The sequence below is a fragment of the Corvus hawaiiensis genome, chromosome 3 (assembly GCF_020740725.1).
Source record: "Corvus hawaiiensis isolate bCorHaw1 chromosome 3, bCorHaw1.pri.cur, whole genome shotgun sequence".
NCBI classification, from domain to species: Eukaryota; Metazoa; Chordata; class Aves; order Passeriformes; family Corvidae; genus Corvus; species Corvus hawaiiensis.
The window spans coordinates 119,774,308-119,797,462 of NC_063215.1; the positions used below are offsets into that span (position 1 = coordinate 119,774,308).

The 23,155-nt window shown below is 41.4% G+C and overlaps 1 protein-coding gene across 20 annotated transcripts in view; it reads left to right on the forward strand.

The window, feature by feature from the left end:
- The first annotated feature begins 8,346 nt into the window (after positions 1-8,346).
- Positions 8,347-23,155, forward strand: part of CCDC88A (coiled-coil domain containing 88A) — a 65,258-nt gene continuing 50,449 nt past the window's right edge. For 5 of the 20 annotated variants that reach the window (XM_048299111.1, XM_048299112.1, XM_048299104.1 and 2 more), the window contains exons 1-2: positions 8,563-9,385; positions 9,509-9,609. In XM_048299111.1, coding sequence (XP_048155068.1) covers positions 9,323-9,385; positions 9,509-9,609 — 164 coding nt within the window. In that variant the 5' untranslated portion in view covers positions 8,563-9,322. Of the gene's footprint in view, positions 8,462-8,559; positions 9,386-9,508; positions 9,610-23,155 lie in introns of those variants that run through there. The other 15 variants (XM_048299109.1, XM_048299107.1, XM_048299117.1 and 12 more) reach the window with 9 other exon arrangements.

Genomic DNA, 23,155 nt, shown 5'->3' on the forward strand with positions numbered 1-23,155 from the left:
GAACATTTAGTAGGTAAAACTGAACTATGTCATGGGCTCTTGAGTGAGGAATTCCTTGGAAGAAACAAGCCTTGTATTCTTCACAAGAAGGATTAGCAGTTCCTAAATGCCTGACTAATTTCTTAAACACAGTCCACGTCGCTGTTACAAAGGGAACTACAGAACTCCCAATACTTCGCTGTTCCCTGCTTCCACTTAACTGCATCAGGACAGAAGCACTAAAAGAAAGAACTAGACAGGGCAGAAGATCTGAGCTCGGAGCAGTTATGAAGTCAAGTCAATCTGAATCATTTGCAATGTGTATGTCCACTCAGTGTAGAAGGATCAGCTCTGAAATGTTAAAAAAAAAAAAAAAAAGCCTCACAAGCTGGAAGCATGTCAGTCATCTTTTAATGGAAGTGTGGATGAACTGGAGGAAGTCTCCAGGGAGCAGAGGTGGATAATTTGAGTCAGAGGTTACTCGTGGGCTATTTCCACTGTTAGTACACAAGCCCTCTGCAGCAGCCTCTGCTTTCTTGCCAGCAGCTCCCTGTTCTCTGTGCTCCACAGGCACCCAGGCTGGGAGCTCCAGCTCCAGCAGGGATCTCATCAGAGGCAGGAGACCTCTCCATGCTTTGGGATAATGATTATTATTACTGCCAACACCCCTTTTGGGTGACTGTCAGCCTCAACTATAGCACGAAATTGGCTCTCCTCGTACGTTAATTAATTTTGTTTGTAAAATACTCCTCTGAGGGAGAGGGAATAAATGTTACCATTAAGGACTTAAATAGGCTTTCAGATGAAATACCATAACCAGCTGCAGGTCAGCAACAAACCATTCTTTGTTAAGGTGTTTTCCTTTTGCAGAGATACAGCCTGAATAAGCTGAATAATCTCATCCTTTTAAGGCGGACTGTTAAGGTAGACTAATTCTATGATCAAAAATATCCTATAGATCATAATAGCAGAAAGAATTAAATTTCAAACTATTCATTATTGTAGTAGAACATTTTCTGTGTGCAAAGGGCTACAATGTTCTTCTTACTTTGTATATCAAATATATCTATTATATTTTAATACTTTATATATTTTTGACCTGCTACTAATATTTAAAAGTAATAACCTCAAGAAAAATTAAACCTTCTCTGGCCCACACAAGAATTATCAAGTGCCAAAATCAAGACTGATATACATAGAAATCAGAATTCTAATATTACCCAGGTCATTTAAAAAAACCCCAAACAAATCATAGACTCCTTTAGATTGGAAAAGATCTTTAAGATCGAGTCCAACCATTCCCCCAGCCTTGCCAAGGCCACCATTAAACCGTGTCCTCAAGTGCCACATCTGCATGGCTTTAATCCCTCCGGGGATGGGAACTCCACCACTCCCCTGGGCACCCTGCTTCAGTAGTAATTTTAGGTAATTGCTGATTAATATTAGCATTAATAATCAGGAGTGTGTTAAATTGCTTCATAATAGATTTTAAAAAATCCCAAACAATTGACATCTCAGTACAAGCCTGAAATTAGAAGGAAATTTAGTATTTTGCTGAACCATCCTTTGACCTTTCAGCCACTGTACACTGCTATACCCTTAATTCAGACATTGTGTTACAGAGTGGAATGTAAAAATCATTAAGAACTTCAATATTGTATGACCACCTTAGGGAAAAATAGAGCATTTTATAGGTACATGAAGCTGGCAAGAAAAATCCACCTGAGGGAGATATTTTGGCAAAGGAAAGGAATGGAAAGGAATAGGCAGGAAATAGCTGTTGATGATAATTGTTTGGAAAAGCCTAAACAAAATGACCAAATGTCACTGTAGGTTTTAGCAGAAGAAAAACTACCTGTCGTAGAAAAATACTTCAATAAGAAATTTTAAAGGGTGGTACATTTGGGTTAAAAAATGGCATATTTTCCAGAGATGAACAGGAATAGGTAAGAATCCCAATTTTGTGTTCATCGCCAATGAAATTCACAATTCAGCCGGTATCACAGTGAATTGAACCCTCTGGACTTAATGCAAACGAAGGGGTCACACAGTTAACAGTGGTGTCTGAAAGAGGTGTGAGTGAGTGGGTTGTTCCCAGTTTCAGGTGACTCAGAAATCCACCCTCTTGCAAGAAGCTTCATCAGGAATGCTATCTAATAAGTGTAATTACTATTTTTTAAATCCAGCATTAATTATTTTTTTATGACCTATGGTTTTTTCTGTTAATTAGTTCATATATTTTAATATCAGTCTTTTTAATGTAATGCTGTAAATAACTTGTGTTTTCTTGTTTTATAAGCTTGTCAAATGATTTTTCCAAAGGCAAAATAGGGATATCTTAAAAGCTTTTAATTGTTTCACCAGTATTTCATGGAGAGAAAAGCTGTTTTCAGACGTAAATAATTTGACAAATAACCAGGGGTAAAATCAGACATGAAAATGAATAGGATAATCCTGAGGAAGGGAGCTCAGAAGAGCAGGGGTTTGAACTGGAATGATTCTACTACAGCTGCATTCTTAGTGCTGTATATTTTTTCATAACTAAGTCCATGTACACAAATGGAAATCTCAAAGACAAAATGCTCTCCACCCAGTTCATTATTTCCTGACCTTGGGAAGATCCATCTCCAGCTGGTGAGGAATGCCTCTCTAATGAGACATGCTAACATCAAAGGTGATGCAGGGCTCTGGAAATTAATAACCTCTCCTGAGCTCAGAAATCTGGGTCTCATGGCAGCACTGCCCAAGCTACTGGGGTCAAGTGACATCAAGACTGCAAAAACGTGGGTGAAAGTAGGGAGGCACCAGCAAGAGTCCACGGCAAACGACAGGGAGCCAATTACCAGGAATGTGGTGCTGTGTGAGGGAAAGCAAACTTAATGTCATAATAAAGCACAACTGAGTCAAATGGAGTTTTAAGAGGTACAAAAGTCTTTCCTGGGGATACAAAACCTCTTCTGTTTTGTGAAGCTGAATGGGGAGCGTTCTCCATGCTGAAGGAAAACACTAGAGAAGAAAATCATCTCAACATTTCGGTACATCAGGGATCTGAGATGGCCTAGCACTATTGATACAATTCCAGTATCCTGCTTTCCTAAGCCACGGATCTGCAGATCCGCAGGCAGCTGTGACTGCTAACAATGAGCAGCCTGGGCTGCACTTTGCTCCTCATCAGAGGAAAAGCAGAGCGTGCTCTGTAATTCATCTTTCTGACCCAGTTCATAAGAAACACTGCTCGCACTGGCAGGATCTCGTCCGACAGAAGGCATGTCAGCAAGAGCTTTTGCTCAGTCTCACTCCACTGGCCACAACAGAAGTGAGTACCAAAGCTATTGTCCTGGTAACTGCTGTTCTTGCTGTAATACTCAACGCTTGCTTTTAGGAAAATAACAATCTATTTCCTCTGTATGCAGCAAATAACAAAGGGAAATTCACAAACAGCATTATTAGGCAGTGTTGTAGTTCACAGATGACAGTCAGAAACAGATAAATGTTTTATTGGCTAAACAGGAAAAAGAGCTGAATTGTAATACTAAGTTCAAATGAATTTTCTTTGAAAAGGAGTATTTCTCTGACACCCTTTTAAGAGTTTAAACCTGTGGAAATACTTAGGAATGGCTGTTAAGTTTAAAAATCAAGATAAATACTTGGTTTATTTCTGATCACATCAGCTGGCCTGCCACAGTAACATTCTTCCTGCCTGTTCAACTGATTGAAGAGAAACAAAAAGCTGTAGGCTCCTCCCTCCTCAGAGGAATGCCAGTATTAAATATGACACTTTTACTAAATGTTTCATCTTTTAAGTACTGTCCATGTAGTCCTGGAAGGAAAGTGTGGACATGTTAGGTAGGCATGGCTAGAAATGGTCAATAGCTGTTCTTGCAATGAACGCTGTGCCTGACAGGAAATTCTGATGCATTTGACACTGGTACCCACTACAGGGTATTCTTTGTCTGCTGTCTCTGTACTAATTTCTTGCTACTTGCTACAATTGGACACAAACTGTAAAATGTCTGGGATCTGTACAAAATCTTAAATGGTCAACACCGACTTTCCCCAAGCCCCTGTGGTTCTCTTCTTAATTTTTCACTCAGAATACCCTCATTTTGAGGTTACTTACAATTTTCTCAGGAAGTTCCCTTAAAGTTGATGGGGAATTTTGGTCACATCAGAGCAGATGCTGTAGCAGAGAAGACATCTTCAAGAATTGCTGTGGAATTTTCAGTTCTTTATTCATGTTACAGAGGGATTTCCCCTGCTTTCCACTCCTGTGGAACAAAAAGTAACTTGTAGTCTACTGTATTTGTGGGACCTGTAGGAATTCCTAGCCATACTTAAAAAGGTTCAACCCCTCAGTGCCCTTACTCTTCTCTTTATTGCCCCATCTATTCCTATAGTCTTGGTTTGATAGGGAAATGGGATTCTCTGGGAGAAACACAGAACAAGGAAGGTGGCTGTCCTTGTTACTGGCTTGCAGTTTTCACTAGGCACTGTCCGATGAAGTCAGCCCATATTCAGAACATTCCAGTTTTTGCTGTGGTTTCATAATCCTGCTGAGGATCCCAAACATCCACACTTGGTCCCTGTTTTTCCTGTTTTCTGAAGTCCCATCAGGCAAAGGCCGTCAACCCAGCAGTGCTGACTGGGAGGCAGAGCCAGCAACGAGAGCAGCGTCACCTCTTTCCTTTGCTTGTGCACAAGAGGAAGAGAAAACCACTGCGTCTTGCATCAGCTAAAAAGGGCAGGTTGGTTGTAATCTACTCCCCAAACTGTCCCCTCCCTTGCCTCACTGCGGGCAGGGCTGACCCAAAGTGTTCTGACAAACCCTGACAAGGTAAGAGGGGCTGTACATGGTTACACTTTCTTGCTTTCTGCAGATTTAAGGCATCAGGTTGTGTTCTAGTCATTCTTTTTCAATTTTTATTTTGCAATAGCAGGCACAGGAAATGATGCTACAGCAAAAAAAGGTCACTGAGAAGATGAAGTAACTGTAATTTGCAGATCTGGGATCCAGGCACAGATAATTTATAATTTCGATGTCTTTTGTGTAGAGTCTTTGTGGTACATAGGAGATGCAAAAGAAAAGAGATGGGGATGCTTTAGCTGTGCAAGAACAAACACTGCTCTTCAAACAACAAGGCTAAATATCTAAATCTATTTTTTTCAGAAGCAGTAGGCCACACTCTGTATTAAATACTGATGGTGCTGTTCCAGAAAAGGAGATGTTCTCTACGCATTTTTTCAAATTATAAAAAGGATATTTTTTTTAGTTCCAAAATATTCCTGAACGTACATTCTTAGAACAGTTAAAACTATTAAAACTTCAGTTTTATAATAATGTTTCTTCTCTGTTTCTGGGTCAGCTAACTTCAGCTGTCAACTTCCTCAGCTGGTACCAGATTCTAGTAACAGTTCTGGGATTTACCACTCTTAAGTGCAGTCATGAAACTTTCAGGAGCCTTCCCAGGTAAAAAGTGCTAAAACAATGCAGCCAAATATATCACAAGCTACAGGTTACAGTAATGCAGCCCTGTAGAGCTGTGACTTCTAAGTATTTCCTAGAACAATCCTCCTGGGACTCCCAACAGCCAAGCTAAAAATGAAAGCCTTCCGTATTCAGTTCAGGATCAGAGAAACAACTCAAAAGACAAACATTTTAATTCATTTTAAGGGTTGTCTGTCAAACAAGGGCTCAGCAATCAAAGGCTGACAGCTTCCTGTCCTAGGGCAAGTTGTCTCACCTTGCTGAGGTGGCTGCAATCCAGGTTCTTCTGGCTCTGACTCCACTGCAAACATCTGCCCTGGCAGCGGTTCATTCTGGTTGGTGTCTGTGTGTACCTGAAAATGAGGTAATATTCTCACACTTGGTGGGACAAAGTGGAAGCCACTTAGAAGAGACTTTAGAGCTTCTTTACAGCTTTTCAGGGCTCTTAGTCTTGGGGAAAAAAAAAAGTAAAACCCAACCCAAACCAAAACCGAAAACAAAACTCCTCTGACTGTGTCTGGATAACTTTACCGAGATTTTATCTTGTACTAATCTCCAGTTCAAATAGGGAACTGTAAATCATCCAAGATAAAACAGCTGACAATGCATGTTGTATCTAAAATGTAGCAGTCTTTCTGCAGGAAGAGTGAGCAACAGCCATGCTGAGCACACAGGCCAACTGCATGATGTGGATGGAAGCAAAAATACTTACAACCATTTAATTGAATTTTTAATGCTAGGGAATCTCAGTGTAAAATGGTTTCTGTGAGCCAGCTGCTGTTACTACTACATGGGCTATCAGCTTCTCCTGGCCGGTCTCTAATTCCTAGAAATTGCTTTATGCCAAAGTCATTACTGCCTAATTAGAGCCCGCAAGAAACAAGGGGATGAGCCAGGGAACTTCCATGGCACTGAGGGCACAATCGCATGTTTACAGACTGCTGCCAGACACAGGGAGCGGAGCGGTTGGTTGGTCAGGCTTGTACAAAAATGCTTTTGTGGCTGCCTTTAAGGGCTGGGAATTTATTGGCAGTTATTTCACCCATGGATCACCAGGTTCTTATTCAGAACCAAGACTGCAGAGTTTTCCTTTGCCCTTCCTTATTTCTTTTGTTTCACAGGAGGGCTGAGTTCACTCTAGAGATCTGGTTTGGAAGGGAAAGACCTGATTTTTGCTGAAAAAATACAATTGTGAGAATCAAAGTCATTTAACTATGCAACATTGTTTAAATGTTAAAAAATCTTTAGAATGCAAAAGACAGACTAATATTGCAAGGCCCATAATTTATTTTTCTAATCTGTTACGTAGGCATTCTTCATGGAAAACAGGTCACAATTGGAATTAGTTTTTTTCCCAATCTTGGACATTAGGAAAAATGTATATCCAGTACTTGGGTTAAGAAAAGCCTAACCTGTTTAGTTGTTACTTGATTTTTTTTTCAAAACCACTTAATTTCAGTCACTTCTATTGCAACGTTTTGTGGGGTTTTTTGTTCTTTTTCTTTTTTTAATTGGATGTGCAAAACTAAAGGTATTTGAAAGAATGCTGCTGCACTTTAATTTATACCACACGGAAGAGAAGCTGGATTTAGTTTGAGATTTTGTGAAATGCTTTGTCAATGAACCACATAATGTATTAAGCAGATATATCCATGCATATTAATGCAGGATTGAATACTGGAAGCACAAGTAGCAGGAGAAGGCTCAGGGAAGGGACAATGGATCAGGCCAGCACACTGCTTGTCATCCTCTGATTCTCCACAAAACCCTTCCAGAAAGTTGGGGTTTGCCTTAACGTGTGTGCGTCTGAATTCCACCTTCTGAGGAGAAAACCTGTGCTGCTGCTGCTGCATTCCACTTCCTGAGGGGGGAACTTGCCGTGCTTCTGGATTCCACCTCCTGAGGGTGAGAGTTTTTCCCCTCACGGGCACCTTTATTCCCAAAAAGGGAGATGGAAGAACATCTCGCTCCTGCACCGACTTTCTCCCTCACGGGCAACTTTATTGCCCAAAGGAGAATGAAAGAGCATCTTTTCCTCCCACACTTTCCCCCTCATGGACACCTTTATTCCCTAAGAGGGAAACGGAAGGTCATTTGTGTCCCACACCGAGGTTTTTCCCTCACAGGCACCTTTATTCCCTAAGGGGGGAATGGAAGAGCATCTCCCTCCCTCACATGCTTTTCCCCTCATGCGTACCTTTATTCCCCAAAGGGGAAAGGAAGAGCATCTCCTTCCCGCCCCTTTTCCCCTCACGGCCCCCTTCATTCCACAAGAGGTGATTGGAAGAGCCTCTCCCTCCCGCGTTTTTTCCTTCCTTCACGGGCACCTTTAGTCCGCCAAAGGAGAAGGGAAGAGCGTCTCCCTCTCTTCCTCCCTCACGAGCTTTTTTCCCCTTACGGGCACATTTATTCTTCTAAGGGAAATGGAGAATATCGCCCCTGGGCTGAGTTTTCCCCTCACGGGCACCTTTATTCCCCAAGAGGGGAATGCAAGAGCATTTCCCTCCCGCCCACACTTTTTTCCTCGCGGGCACCTTTATTCTCCTAAGGGAAATGGAGAATATCCCTCCGGCGCCGAGTTTTCCCCTCACAGGCACCTTTATTCCCCAAGAGGGGAATGGAAGAGCATCTCCCTCACGGGCACCTTTATTCCCCCACAAGGGGCATTGGAAGAGCATTTTCCTCCCTCAGGAGCACCTTTATTCCCGGAGCGGGGAAGGGACGACGATCTCCACCCCTCACGCCTCAAGCGGAGCGGCGACCGCAGCCGCATCTCGCGCGCGCGCGCGCCAGGCGCGAGTCCTGCAGCGGTTTCGCTGCGGCCCCGCCCCTTTCTAATCGCGCCGCCATCCCCGAGCGGCGGCGGAGGGATACCCGGCTCCGGGCGGAGGGATCCGCGCGCTGGAGCCGCCCGTGGGCAAGGGAGAGCGGGAGGGAGGCAGGGAGGGAAAGAGGACGAGGCGAGCGATGCGGCGCGGCCGCGCTGGCTGAGGCGAGGTGGCCCTGCAGATCGGGAGGAGGGGGGGTGGGGAGCGGAGCTGGTGCCGCGGGAGCGGTGGCGGAGCGGCAGGAATACAGCTGGGGAGGGGTCGGGAGGCGCTCCGGGAACGGCGAGGGGAGAGCGGAGAGCGGAGCCTGAGGGGAGCGGCCAGCGCGGGGGAAGGGCGAGGCTGCAGGGCCGGGCGGCGTGTGCTGGTCCTGCCGCTCTCTGGCGTCGTAGTTTAGTGGAAAAGGGAAGGGATAGAAAAGGGAACTGATTTAAAATAGCCCCCGATCCCTCCGGGGGCCGGTTCCCTGTCGGTGCCATTGCACCGGGGGGCAGCGGGGCTCTGGTGCAGCCGCAGCCCGGGGGGCTTGGCTGCGAGCGGGGCGGGGGTCGCTGCCCTCGCTGCTCCCCTCGCCCGGGGTTGGGGCTTTTTGTGTGGGGAAGGGGCAGGATGAGCTTGCGGAGTTTCGCTGGAATCCTTCCTTTCTGCGGCGCTGCCGCTGCTGAAGCAGATCTTTCCTTCCTCTCTTTTTTTTTTGTCTGATGCAGAATCTCAGTAGCTAGGCAGCCTCCCTCTTTTCTTTCCTTCCTTCCTTCCTTCCACCCCTTCGCTATGTAGGAAGGGAGAGGCATCAATGGAAAGGCTGAAAATCGCGTAGATGGACTTTCAGATGCATTTTTTCTTGAAAGAGGAAGATAAATCCCGCTTGCCAGCGCACTGACTTTTGTTGCTATTGCATCGCTCGGTAAAAATGGGGTTCACTCACTCCAGCTGAATCCTTGGAGCATTCCGGAGAGTTGCTGCAGTGAAGGACTTACCTTTATTTTTTGCGTCAGAGGAGCTGCATTGATGTTAACCATTTTTTTGTAAAATGGAGAACGAGATCTTCACACCCCTTCTGGAGCAGTTCATGTCGAGCCCTCTTGTCACCTGGGTAAGCGTTCGTTTTCCCCTCGCTCGTTCCTGGGCTTTTTTGCTCATTGTTTGAGGAGAAGAGCCTTGCGGCAGGGAGCGAGGTGGCGTTGGTGTCACCGTGCTGCTGCTGATTCTGTTCCAGGTGAAGACATTCGGACCGCTAGCTGGAGGAAATGGGACCAACCTGGAGGAATATGTAGCACTGGTGGATGGAGTGCATCTGAACGAAGTCATGCTGCAAATGTGAGTGTGGGCAAGCGCTGCTTTGGGGTTATCTTTTTTTGCTGGTTTGTTTCTCTTGTATTTTTTTTTGCTGCCTTGTGAAAAATCCTTTTCCCCCTCTCCCCATATTGACCTTGGTAAATTACTTTCATTTGTGCTTGACACGGTCATCTGGTGAGTTAAAAGACTTGGGATCGTGGCAGATCCTGACTCGCACAGCTGAATGTCCCAGCAATGTATTTGCAGGATGTATAGTGTGATACAGGCTGAATCATCATTGTAGAAGTTACTGGAAAATGGGATGACTGTAAACAGTTTCCCAGATTTCCACTGAGAGGCATAAAAAAGGTTCATCCCGTTGTAAGTCATGCTTATAAAGAAAATTTTGAATAAATTTGCTTGGCTAATAAGATTCTAATCCATATCTTGGTGCACGTGACATGCAACTTAAGGATGGCATGCAACTCAAACAGGGTTGTTCACTGAGTGAAAGGGCTGTCCTTAAACTCCTTCCTTCTCATTTTCCACGCTTCCAAATTAGAGTAGATAGCAGTTAAGCAGTAAAGCTGATGCTTTAATTGTGAGTGTAGAGTGTTTTCTAGCTACAGCCCACAGAAGAAACATTCTTACATGCGTTTATAAACTGTTTATTGAAAACTCCGGTTGTTAGAAAAAATCCTTTACAGTGGCTCTCTGTTAATCATAATTTTGACTGGAATGTTGCCCACTACTGTCATGCTGGAGAGTAACACTTGTCAGGTGTCTAGTGATATAATCATAAAAGTGTTACTAGTGCAAAGATTTCTACATACCTTTTTTTTAAAATGTATTTAAAGTCTCTGCAGAGAAATACATCTATTTTCTGTATAGGTATGAAAAGCTATGGGCTTATTGCTGGCTGGGTACATCCATCAGTGCATGAGCAGCTTGTATTGGCAGCTGTTCCTCAATAACACTGCTCAGGGATGGGCATCCTCTTGCTCCGTTTATAGCTTTTACTCATATTTAATGATTTAAAACTTTTTACTCTTGGTGTTCAGCTTGTGTAACTAATCTGTGTCAAAAGAGCAACACTTTACCACATTTAAGTGTGAATGCACAGCCTTTTTGAAACCAGTATTTTCCTTGTCACCTACTTCTGTATAACTAAAACTCCCAAGTATTCACTTCTAATATTCACCCTATTGTTGAAAAACTGGAAAACTTGATGGAATGGAACTTTTTGAAAAAAAAATCCTAAGTGGATTCTGGCACACTTTAATAAGAATTTTAAGTGATGCATTTCACTGAAGAATACTATTTTACAACTTCCTTCTTTTTTTTCTTGGACTACGTAAAGTAAGTAGATTGTCAGCTGTGGCCATGCATTTAATATGTAGAACTTGTATGGGGTAAAATAGTTCAACAGCTGGAAGGCAAATTTGGCACTGGAACAAGGTGATTTTGAGGAGTATAGTCTTCAAGTTAAGCTTTTATCAGTCAGTTTTTTAATACTGAGTATAAATTGATACCTGATGCATGTATGTAGAATGGAAAATTGTGGAGAAGGAACATTCCCATGCCTAAGGTGCTGTGTGTTGAATTTGGCTGTGACTTTGTGCATCCTTGACCCCGTGCCATGATTGCTGTACTTAGGAAGCACTGGGTGTGTACGTGTGCAAAATGCACATTGGAGATGTAAATTTAAAAAAAACTAGTTTGGTAGTCAGAACAGTGAAACCTACCTCAGACTGGAGGTGTGTGTAAAAGCATTGGTGTACAAATAAAATTAATTTTAGAAATATGTCCCTACACTGGAAGGTCTTTCAGGAACTGAGATGTATTATGGCTGGTTACTGCTTAGAATTGCCTTTTAGATCTCTGTTCGTGTTTTGGGAAGGTTCAGTTTGTTTTGGGTTTTGTGCCAGGATTGAAATAGGGGAAAAATTGTTTCATGTTTTGCAGTGTGATCCTGTCTGCGGTGAAGTCACTGTGGAAACCTGTGTTAACTTCTGGTCCTGTTCAGTTTGAATATCCACCCATTAAGCGCCTTCATTTGCAAAAACACTGCAAAGATGCAGCTCTAACTAATCACCAATATAGATTATTTCCAGTGTTTTCCATTTTTATTTCTCTTTTATTTTCCTTTCATTCGTTATTACTCTATATTGAGGAAATATGGCAGAAAAATACTTGTCATGTGACTTCAAAAGAAAAGTGTTTTTCTTCAGAATGTTGGGGTTGGGGAATTTTTTTGGTTGTTTGTTTTGGGTTTTTTTTAAAGCTCAGTGACTTCACATGAGAACTAGAGGTCTGTGGTTAGGAGCTGTGGCAGTGGAGGCTGTTAGAGGTGCTGCTGCATATATATTTTAATACTTACTTTATTCTTGCCAAATGTTGAAAAAACACATTCCGTGACCATAAAAGTGAGTGTTAATATTGGATTAGGCATGGTTTGTAAACAGTAACACAGTCAAAAAAAAAGTGGCTTTGTTAGTTAGAGAAGGTTTTTTGTTCAGTTAAAAAAGAGTTAATCCTGCCCTCCATCATCTGCAAGTGAGAGTTTGTCAGTCCAGCATTTGTTTCTCCTTGTGCTTGTCTGGATCAACTTTATTTTCAACAATTGTAATGATTCAGACAGGGAAGAGAGGAGTCAGCACTGGAATAGTTGCAGGATGCTGGTGGTGCTGAGATTGTGGGGTGCATCAGCACTGAGTTTATTAGTACCTCATCCATGAGAGAATTCATCACATTCCTTGTACGTTTTTTACCTTTGACTTTTTGGATGTTTCGGGACATGTGAAAATTGCACAGATTCTGTTCAGTGTCCAGTTACATCTGAAGGGCTCTTCCTTGCTGGAGATGCTGCAGGCCAATTTAATTATTATTTTTAAAACTTTATTTTTAATTAAGGAGAATTCCAGTGCTTATAATATTAGCTCCCAACTTGAGAGAATGTCTCTAATTTCCTGTTTAAATTTAGGTCCCATTCTTCAAAAGTATCCGGTTACTTACCTTCTGCTGGGATCAGTCAGCATCTGATACTTGTGGATAGAAACCCATCTGTCTTTCTAAATCTGAGCCTTTATCTTTGTGCTCTTTGATACAAAAAAGGGGTCATGCTTCTTGGAAATAAATCAGAGCACGAGAGATCACTGCAGTGGTGTTCTGCCATGGTAGGGAGGTGGAGAAACATACCAGGAATACTTGATACCTTCACTGGACCTCTGCATCATAGTGCTTCTAACATTATAAAGTGCTCATAGGCTGGAATAAAATCTGTTGTGTATGGTACTGAAATCAGTGAACCAGTGTGATTCAATGGATTAGTCACCTGTTGCACACCCAAGTACAATTGCAGTAAAATAATACTCAGTTGTCCTGGAGATATTTTTCCAGAGCCTGATTAACACCACCTCAGGTTTTTTCAATAGTCTTAGTGTTATACTGTTTATAAACGCCTCTGATCCAAAAAAATCACAGTATTTTTACAGAAACACTCATTTTCTGAGTGGAGTTTATTTCCATTTTTGATAGGTCTTGTTCTCTGATATTTGTTAACTGAATTCCAGTAGGATTGTGTAAGAAATGCTGAAAGTATTCTAGTATGAGCTGTGGTTCCCAAACTGACAAGAGTCTTGCTGGTTCCTTTGAATAAAAAGAGACAGCTGCAAGTAGTTACAAGATTGGGGCTTTCATTACATTTACCACCACCATTAATATTTGGTCAAGCAACAAAGACTTGAAACAGTATTTTAGCTTTAATTGTTCTATTTTACTATGCTTTGTGTTTGTGGAAGTAAATCTGGTTTAAAGGAACTATTGGACCCAGACTATATGCAGAGTTGGTAATGTACAGAACCAAACTCTGGAACTGAGTTAATTTAATCCACTGTCTGGAAAACCTGGCTGTTTTCATCCCAGTGTGCCGTTTATAACTTTGGTCTTAATTACATATATTAAGTGATACTTTCCATATCAGTCTTTGCATCCAGACATGCTGAAAACTGCTTCAAAGATGAAGTCTTTTATTATTCTCCTGGGTTTTTCCCCTTTTACCATTCTCCCACTGTTTTTTGCTGACTGGATCCACTAGCAGGCCTTTCACACCATCAAATTTTCCAGGTGGACTGGCTGCCTGCTTCCTCCCACCACCCTGGTGGTGTGTGCCTAGAATGTGGACAGCTTCCTTGGCTGCTGTTCTGAGCTCTCAGCCTTCAGTTGTTTGCTTTTTTCCGAGCCGTTGAGCTTGCCAGCCCATACTTCTGGCTTGCCTATATCTTCCCCTGAAAACTGGACTCTGTCTCCAGTGCTGGAGCCAGCTGCTGGCTCTGTGAAAGAGTGCAGGAACAGCCAGCCACTCAATCCAATTAACTCCTTCTTGGGGACACCAAGGGGGAGAGGCAGCTTCAGCCAGGCTCTGGCTGGGTGGGGAAGTGGAAAAGAGTTCTGAGGAAAAGGAAATGGGTGGCTTTGGCAGCAGAAGTAGGAACATGTCTTTTAGAAAAAGGTCAGGTATTTTTAAGTCTACACCTTTATCACTTCATGGATTAGATTCGCACTTCCAGATGTGCTCTGTCAGGTTTCCACAGGTGCAGGGTGTCACTTGGAATTTGTGAAAGTTGTTGCTCCCAAGAATGGTTCTGCAGCAGCAGGGCTGGGATTTTTCTTCACAAAAGCTGAATTTGTAACAGTCACTTTTTTTGTAAAGAAGCAAATTCTTTAAGAAGTGGTCCAGCACAATGCACACCAGGACTGTTGGAATTAAACCTTTTTGATTAGAGAAAAGGAAAACTTAGTTCTTAGTGTAAAGATGAATAATTTCAGACTGGACCATCAGCCTGCAGTGAGCTCTGAATTGGGCAGGTGAGGTGGACACAGACTGATACCTGCGCTTGTGAGCTGATTGGGTTTTTGATAGATAAAGTGGAAAAATGCATGGGTTGAACATGGAATGCTTGAAGTTTTTGTTCTTCACTTGTCTCTGTTTTACTAGTTTTTGTTAGCTTTTGTGCTCTTTTCCACAGCTGATGTCTGCTTTCCTTCATCCTGGCTACCCTGATTTATTTCTGATCAGGAAACTACTCTGTTGTTCACTCTTGTTCCTTGCAAAATTTGAAGATTAGGAATTAAATAATCTAATCTTCCTTTACACGTCCACATCCACTTCTTTCCTCTCCTTCATGTGCCGTCTTGATTATCTTTCTTTGACTGTGTCTCCTTATTTCTTTTGATAGCCTGCTACTTACCCCATCCTTACTCTAGGCTACTACCTTGGGCCAGGGAATAAAAACTGAATTAAAAACTATTTTTTAATACATACAGAGGTTTCTCTTAAGTCTGTCAACCTGTTCCATAAATAGCCATCTTAGATCTAATACCAAAATAACTTGTCTCAGCATTGAAAGCATTCTGTCAAGGAAAGAACCTACATTCACTATGGCTTTACAGTTTCTTTTTCAGAGAATTTTGCATTTCACATTCTACATGCTGTTTCAAAGCACTCCATGAGAGTAACAGCAGCAGTAAAATCCAGAGTTTTAAGTTAGTTACAGACCCCTGGCTGATCAGCTTGTACCCTTCAGTGGCAAGGCTGTCCTGCTTCGGATTTCGTGGCTGGTCTGGGGATCTCTCCATGACAAACCTTTGCAAAGTATTGCTCTGCTCTGATCTTTCTTTTAAAAACGAACCTGGTTAACTGAATTTGGGTGCTAAATCAAGCTCATCTTATCCTACGCCAAATTTGAGATTTACTTCTGGGTTTTCCTCACTTGTTTCTTCTGTTAAGAAGGGACTTTTAAGTTTTGTGTTTGTTCATATGTTCCTCTTATTTTTGATCCCTCCTCTTTTTTCTCTTAGCTAAATAGCAATTTCTTGCCTTCCTTGTCTTTCATAATGCACCACTTTTCCCTAGGTAGTAATTATTTAGGGATCAAGACATTTTTCCAAGATGCTGCTTTGTTAGCACACATGACCTCAGTGGTCAAAGATTATTTGGGACTAACTGTGTGAGAGTCTCTGTGTTTGTTTGCTTTGTTTTAGAGTCCAGTCTTTATCCTGAAGATGCTCCAGAGGCAGTTGTTGTTGAGCACTATTTGCAAAATGCCTCCCCTTTGTTTCATGGGATTAATTGATGCCAAGGCTTTGAGTTGAAGCAAGGCTACTGCTCGACCCAAGCAAAAATTATCTGATGTTGTATTTTTGGGCTGGGAGATTGTATGGGATGAGCTCATAAATGGTGTCTGTCACATTCCTGGCCATGCAGTGAATCTTTGTGTTGCACATTTAGAGACACTCCAGTGCTTGCTTCCTTTCCTATAGTGATGGAAGACAGTCCACTTAGGTTTATTACAGAATTTTATCTTGGTTTAAGCTGCAGGGAAATATTTGTTCCAGTTTTTCTCTGTGTGGTGTCTTTGTTTTTCTTAAATAAGCCCCTGAGCAAAAAATGTCTGGTGGAATTTCCTGGTAGCTTGGGAATACACTTGCTGTGTATTTATTGTGTGTGCTGGGCAAAACCAGAATACAAATACTAGGAGATGTATGAGAGAATGTAGGCAAATGTTACATTGTCACTAGTCTGAAATTGGGTGTGGAGAAAGATGAAAATGTGTATTTTATTGTTTGTCATTTACTTATAGTGGGTTTCTTTCCCTTCCTAAGGAAGGGAAATTATCTAAAGTCAAGGTGTTCTAACCAGAAGTACTTAGTGGTAATGTGTGTGGTGCTGTTTTTACAACTGAAGAGCTTTCTAGTCACTAAAACTGCAATATGTTTGTAGCTCTGGTGCCATCTTACTTGACAGATCACACATCAGTATTTCCTGCAGTTCTTAATATTCAGTGCTGAGGTGTTTACCTGTGGTCAGACTACTGTGAGTCTAAAGTAGTAACTAATTTTTTTTGAGAATTTGTACCTTCAGCAAAGTTCAAAGTCAAGAGTAAAATGAGTGAACATTTTTCCAAGTCTTTCAAAGGAGAAATTATTTTTGGTAGTTATATGATTATCAAATAAAGCAAAGTACATGCTGCTGTGGTGCTGTTAGGATAGAAGAAAAAAACCTGTACTTACAAACTTCTCTTAAAAGTTTTTTTCAAGCTTAAATAAAGAAGGCTGCATAAATATGTATTGCTTTTAAATCCTACATAGTAATTTTCCCTTATATTAATATTTTAAATGTCTTAGAAAGCATATTAGCTCCACAAATGTAATTTGCTCAGGGCCATAAGTGTTTATTGTCTTCTCTGCTTGCTGTTTCCTGGCCGTGATGACAACTTGCTGGCCCTATTCTGCGTCTTTTATAACTGTGCCTGATGTTTCTTCAAAACTAATACCCGCATGTTTGCAGAGTGATCCTCCCAAGGTGCGCTGTGAAAACACTTCCTCACTCCAGTGCCCTGGGATGTTTGGTGCCAAGTCATGCTGCATCTTGTGTTGCAGATCTGAGTGTGCTTACGTGTGAAGCCGATCTTACTGTTGTGACAGGATTTCTGGGGGTGGCAATGTTTGCAGCGTTCCTGTGGTCAGTTGCTTTGAGGTGTTAATCACAAAGTCGAGTAGTTCTCAACTACTCTGTTTGTTAATTGGTACTGAACTGAATAGGTCTTGAAAATCTGGACTCAGAAGTAAAAAATGTTGGCTCTGAGAGTGCTTGAAGTAGAAGTCAAAACTTCAGGCTTCATGATCCTTAGTATTTTGCTTCTATGGCATGTCCATCTCCTTGCTTTCTGGACCTTTAGCCTGTACCCTCTTGCATCCCGGGCACCTTTGGGGTTTAGTTTGGTTTGGAAAGTGATGTGGTGCAAGTACAGCAGTTTAATTCTCTCTTTGCAAATGAGATTTGCTGCTAAATTGTCTGTAGTTAAAAAACCCCTCCAAACCAACCAAGTAAACCAACAAGATGTCCCTTGAAAGATATTTAGATTGTTGGAGTAGTGTGTGTGTTTGTCAGACTTTTTGGTTTTCGTGTGTTCCCTGAATAAAAAGTTTCGTTTCTTGATGTTTCTTGTAGGAATTGTCTAATTTTTAATGCCTAGATGTGTTTATTTTGTGTATCAGTGTTAAGTGTTCTGTGCTGCGCTAGATCCTATAGATTTTCCTTTCTGTGAGTGGCACTTGTTAATTTGGTGGCAGTCAGATTACCTTTTGCCAGCTGTGGAGCAGAGAGGCTGCTCCACCTCCATTGATTTGTTGTGGGGAGCTCACCCAGGTTACTTGGTGCAGTCAGCAGTGACTCACTAGGTTCAATTTGTGGCAGAAAGCTTTATTTTTTTTACATACTACCTTCTAGTGTGATAGGAAAAGAATAGTCAAGATCAAGGTGAAACAATAGTAATAAAGTTATTTCATACTGTTTGATGATAAAGACAGTGGTTGCTCTGTAAACTTGGAAATTAGGATTTTTAGGGGGATGTTGATTCAGCTACAGGTGTGTGCTGAGTCAATGACAGGTGAACTGTTTTACCTTCTTTCTTGTTTTCTCATACATTTTGTTCATCTGCATGCATCTTCTTTATTGCTGTTAGGGAAAAGAGAACAGAAATAAATTTGGGCTGTTCTGGACTCAGTTTGGTTTTTTTTTTTTTAAACCCTGAGAGGAAGAAACTAAAGATCAGTCATCAGACCTGTTGAATGTACTTTGATTTTGCCTGGCTGTTGGCTCATTCACATGTAAACCTGGGAGTGTAGAGATGTGAGGGGCTGTCTCTTCACGCTGATACTGCCGCTGCAGTGGGACCAAGCAGAGGTTGTGATGTGCAGCAGGTCCCCATCCCTGCTGGGAGCAGGCAGACGCGGGGTTACTGGGCAGGACACAGTAACCTGTGCTGCAGCTCTTCTAGCACCCTCAGCCGTGAGGAATCCCGCAGCTCCTGTGCTGGGAGTGCCAGCCAGGCTGCTGAGGAACCGTGCAGCTGCCCTGCGTAGTTGAGCCCGCTCAGAGGCTGAGCTGAGGCTGGCAGGAGGGAGGCTGTCTGCATATGCTCAGTATCCACGGATACGTTCTTGGCAGTGCTCCCTGTGATCCCACCAGCCACTCCATTTGGGTTAGGCCAGTTGGTCATGGTTTGATTGGTTTTTATTTTTCAGTAGGCATAGGGCTTCAGCCTCCTGACAGTTTATGATGTTGGACATAATCCTAGGAAGTGGGGTTTTGCACAAGGGCCAAAAGACTTTTGGTGCTAGGTGGGCTTCCTAAAGCTCGCATGATCACGAGGCAGAAAACGTTGGATGCAGCTGTTGAACTTCGGGCACACACAGTCGATCCTTGCTAAGTGCAGAGTTAGCAAAGTGCCCTTAAACTGAGGTATTGGTACTGATTTTGTGGCAAAGGGTATCTCAGTGTTTGGGATATCTTCAGATGTTTGAGCAGATGTCTGCAGAACTACGTGACCATTTCAGCTGTTCATTGGCTGCTGCTCAAACAGTCTTGAGGGTAGAAATGCAGGTGTTGTACAACTAAAAGGTAGATTGTCAAATCTACCAATTATTCTCCAGGGAAAGCCCCAATTTTATTTTGACTTTTTTTATTGTTTTGTCAGTAAAAGGACGCTGCTGTATTAAATCTCTTTGTAGAACATGTTTTGAGCATGCTTATTATTTTCTTGCCAGTAGTAAATAATGAAGATGCCCCTTTATTACTTGAAATCTATCCCAAAATTTTGTTAGCAGTAATTATTGAAATATTTGACAGATACCCAGAGTGAACCTCAGCATTCCAGTAAAAGGACTTTGCAGAAAATATAACTTTATTAGGCAAGCAGCATTTGTTTGTACAAGTGAATGCTGTGCTACTGTTAGCTAAACCACAGGGTAGCATTTCACTGAACTCACCAAATACATTCAAACAATGGTATATTTCAAATTAGGGTGCGTTATGATACCAGACTTAATCATTAAGTACCATCAAGGAACAGATGGCAAGGGAGGACACAACTGGTTTGCAGTCTGCATAGATTTAAGCATGAGGCCATTAAGCTATCACATTCCCATTTCTGATAGATTTTGGTCAATGAAAAATTAAAGACACATAATCCCTGATTATATGAAGTCCCAATCTGTGATTCATGACTGAATACTGGTAGTATTTCAAAATCACTGAAGTTCTCTCTGTAATCAGGAGTTTTAAACTAATGCATTATTGGGATAGATGCTCCTGTCTGGTTTTGTTGCTATTGAAATTAATGTATCTTGTCATAAGTAGGTTGCTCTTAAATGTAAAATTGCTTAAGGGTATCTTTTACTGCTCTGCTTCCTATTGACTTCTAGACAGATTTGCCCTATTTTGCCGGGCTGTTTGCCACTGAAGCAGCTCAGTATCCCCACCTCATAAAAGGAGCAGTTCAGAGCATGGATGGCCTTAAAAATGTTTATAGTAGCCACCAGAATCTTACGGTTTTAAAAAGCTGCTTTCTAAAGCTTTGTGATATAAAGGTCTGTCTTGGAACCAGTTATCTTCAAAATTCTTTGTGTCCAGTTTATTTCGGTGTCATTGGACCTAATGTGTTCTAATAAACAGAATTGCTTTGCATTAATAAAAATATAATCATTATAAACATTTTACTGGTCATGACAATTCAACAGTTCAGCATATGGGTATAAGTACTTCATTGAAATATTTAATAAATTAGTTTTCAAGAACTGTAAACTAGTTTAAAGATGCTCTTACAAGGTTTTGGCAGTTCATGTTTAGAATTTTATCTTTCTGTGTGAAAAATATTTGCACATCAGATTACTTTAGTTATTTCAAGTGCTTGGTAAAAAAACGAATATCCCCTGACTTGGACCAGCCTGAAAAATGCAATTCTACAAAAATACAGTGGAAATGTGTAGCCGACATCCTGCTGTATTATTTCCTCTTTGAGAGGGACAAATTAAGACATCAGTACTTAAGATGATGGACTATATTGACTAAATGAAGAATATTTAAAATGCTGTTTAGTGGATTAAGGAGACTGCTGAGCATTCAGGTTGGAGTCTTTGAGAAAATGAGACCTGGTTATCAGTAATGGAGTGAAGGTGGGTTTAGTTATTTTTTTAAAATAAGGAATCTCCCGTTGAAGGACCTGATTGCGGTCCTTTCAGTAACAGTGGTGTGAGGAGGGATCTGTCAGGCCTGTGCTTGGCTGTTCCATACACAAACCTGACAGTTCTAACACAATCTGAAAGGTAGAAGTAAATCGGTGACTGAAGATTAGGGAGCTCTGTTAAATACCAGCACAGAGGCCACTTGGTAGAAGAATCCCTCAGTTTTAAACATTTGCTTTTCAGCATGAGGTTAATTTTAGTAGGCAGCCTGTAAATAGTCTGTGTTTATAGTCATTTGATGACCTGATGTGGTTAGAAAGATCTCAATTACTGTAGCACAGAGGTAGAGTCCTGTTTGCACTGGAAGGTGCTGGAAGCAGGATTTCACTCTGGGAAGCATTGGAAACAATTTTCTTGCCAAGTCACTCATCCTAGTCATGGCTAACACTTATTGATTGGGAGTGTCAAAGACAACTGACCTCCCATGGTTGTAGAATAATGAGCTAAGAGGACATTCATTACCAAAAAACCAAAAAAAGGAATCTACTACCAACAGTGAGTTATTGAGGGTACATGTTTAATTAAATTTAAAATGATTGGCAGAGATTAGTAGTGTTAGTACTGATGTCTCACTACCTTGTTTTTATTGAACCTCAAAAACAGTGGGTTAAATTTCTTGTTACCATTTCCTATTTTAAAGTTCTGCTGAAAAATGTTAAGGGAACTTTGAGTTTGGGGCTTCTGTTGAGCCCTTTACCACAATCTTTTGAAAAAGTTTAAAATTACTAAAATAAATTTGTTCTGTGCACCAGGTTGTCCCAGGGCTGATGTTCTGATTTTAATTGCTGGTCATCTGCACTAGCAGAGCTTCTTATAACTGGACAGTTGAGTTTTTCAAGTGGTAAAAATACAGTTCCAGAGCACATCTGTGGCCCAAGTCTTCCCAGCAAAAATTCACAAGCTCACTAAACTGCTTCCTGCAATTTAAGCCAACAACAAAAAGCCAAAGCAAAACAAAAAAACCCCCAGCTTTCTGTTTTAAGCTACAGGAATGAATCATTTTGGCACTAAGCAAGTCTGCTTGTCGTAGAGGAAGGTGAGGTTGTTAAAAGCAGCCCAAGCCTTCCCTGGTGGCTGGGTCTGATCCCCTGGTGTCAGGAAGATCCAGTGCTATGCAAATGTTAAAGTTTTTGCTCATCCAGGATCAATCTCGGTATCCAAGTACAGCTTTTGAAATGAGGAAATGGAAAGCCTGAGCTTTTATGACATTTGTGTTTTGGGTTCTTGTGGTTGCACACTAATTTTTGTGTTGATGCTAAAATAAGAGCTGTCACAAAATCCAGGAAACCCCTGTGCTCTGTTTTGAGTGCTCTAAAGGGAGAGGCATCTGAAATGTGTGGCTGTAGAAATGCTGCTGAAGATGATGAAAAAGCCCAGAGATAATCCCATGGTCATTAAGATTAAAGATGAAGATTAAGGGCCCAAATCGGCCTTTTGGAGATATGAATGTAGAAATAGGAGACTTCAGCTGATCTCTGTAGGTCAGCAGGATTTATTGTGGATTTTCTCTTCTGATTTTAACAAATTTGAATGAATTCAGCATAGAAAGGAGTCCAGTCCTTACATCTGCAAAGCATAATTATTTTTAGCCCATTTAGTTGCTTTTTCAGCTACAGGTTGGCTGAACTAATAAACCCAAGGTCACATCTTAGTCACATGGTTTGGCTAATATGTTCTAAAATGTGTTTTAATTGTTCATAATATTTTTAGGAACATGGTGATGAGCATTTAGGAATGAGGCAATTACTCCTGTCCTAATTTTCCTAGATTTGTAATAATAATTGCAGAAAAAAGATACTGTGCCTACTGCTTTTCTTTTAAAAATGTCTCTGTGTTGGAGGTGCATTTTTTATATGACCTGACTTCCTTTCCCAGCAGTGTTTTTTCTATTATTTCCAGTTGTGCTTATAAGCCAGGAAATGCTGATAGCAATAAACTGAAGAAAAGACATAAATATGTCTTTAAAAAATAATTTAATATGCTAAAAGTTAAGCAAGCTGTAAAAGGCAAATAAAGTTTGTGTAGGGAACTTATATATAAGTGAAAAATATGTAATTTGTACTGAGAGTATGTGAAATTACCAATCAGTGATAAATTGCATCAGAGTAAGTCATGATAACACAATGTTCAGGTCATTTTTGTCTTATAGCAAATGACTCCTCTTTCTGCATTTGATTCTGACTCTAATCCTTCGCCTGTGTGTGAGTTACTGAATTCCCTTACTTTTGCACGTTCCCAGGATCATTCTCCATTGCCATAGTATTTTTTGAAGGTTGTTTTTTATTTTTTTTTCTCCCAAAGTTTGCCAGTGGCTGTTCTGGAAAGCGTATTCTGTATTCCATTGTCTAAATCATTAATGACAATGTTGAATAAAACCAGAGCCAGCAGACACATATCCCTGCAGGAAGCCCTGGTTTGACAGGGAGATGTTGGTAGTTTGTTTTTGAGTGCAGCATCCCAGCCAGCTCTCATTTATCTGATAATAATATCATCAAACAGTACA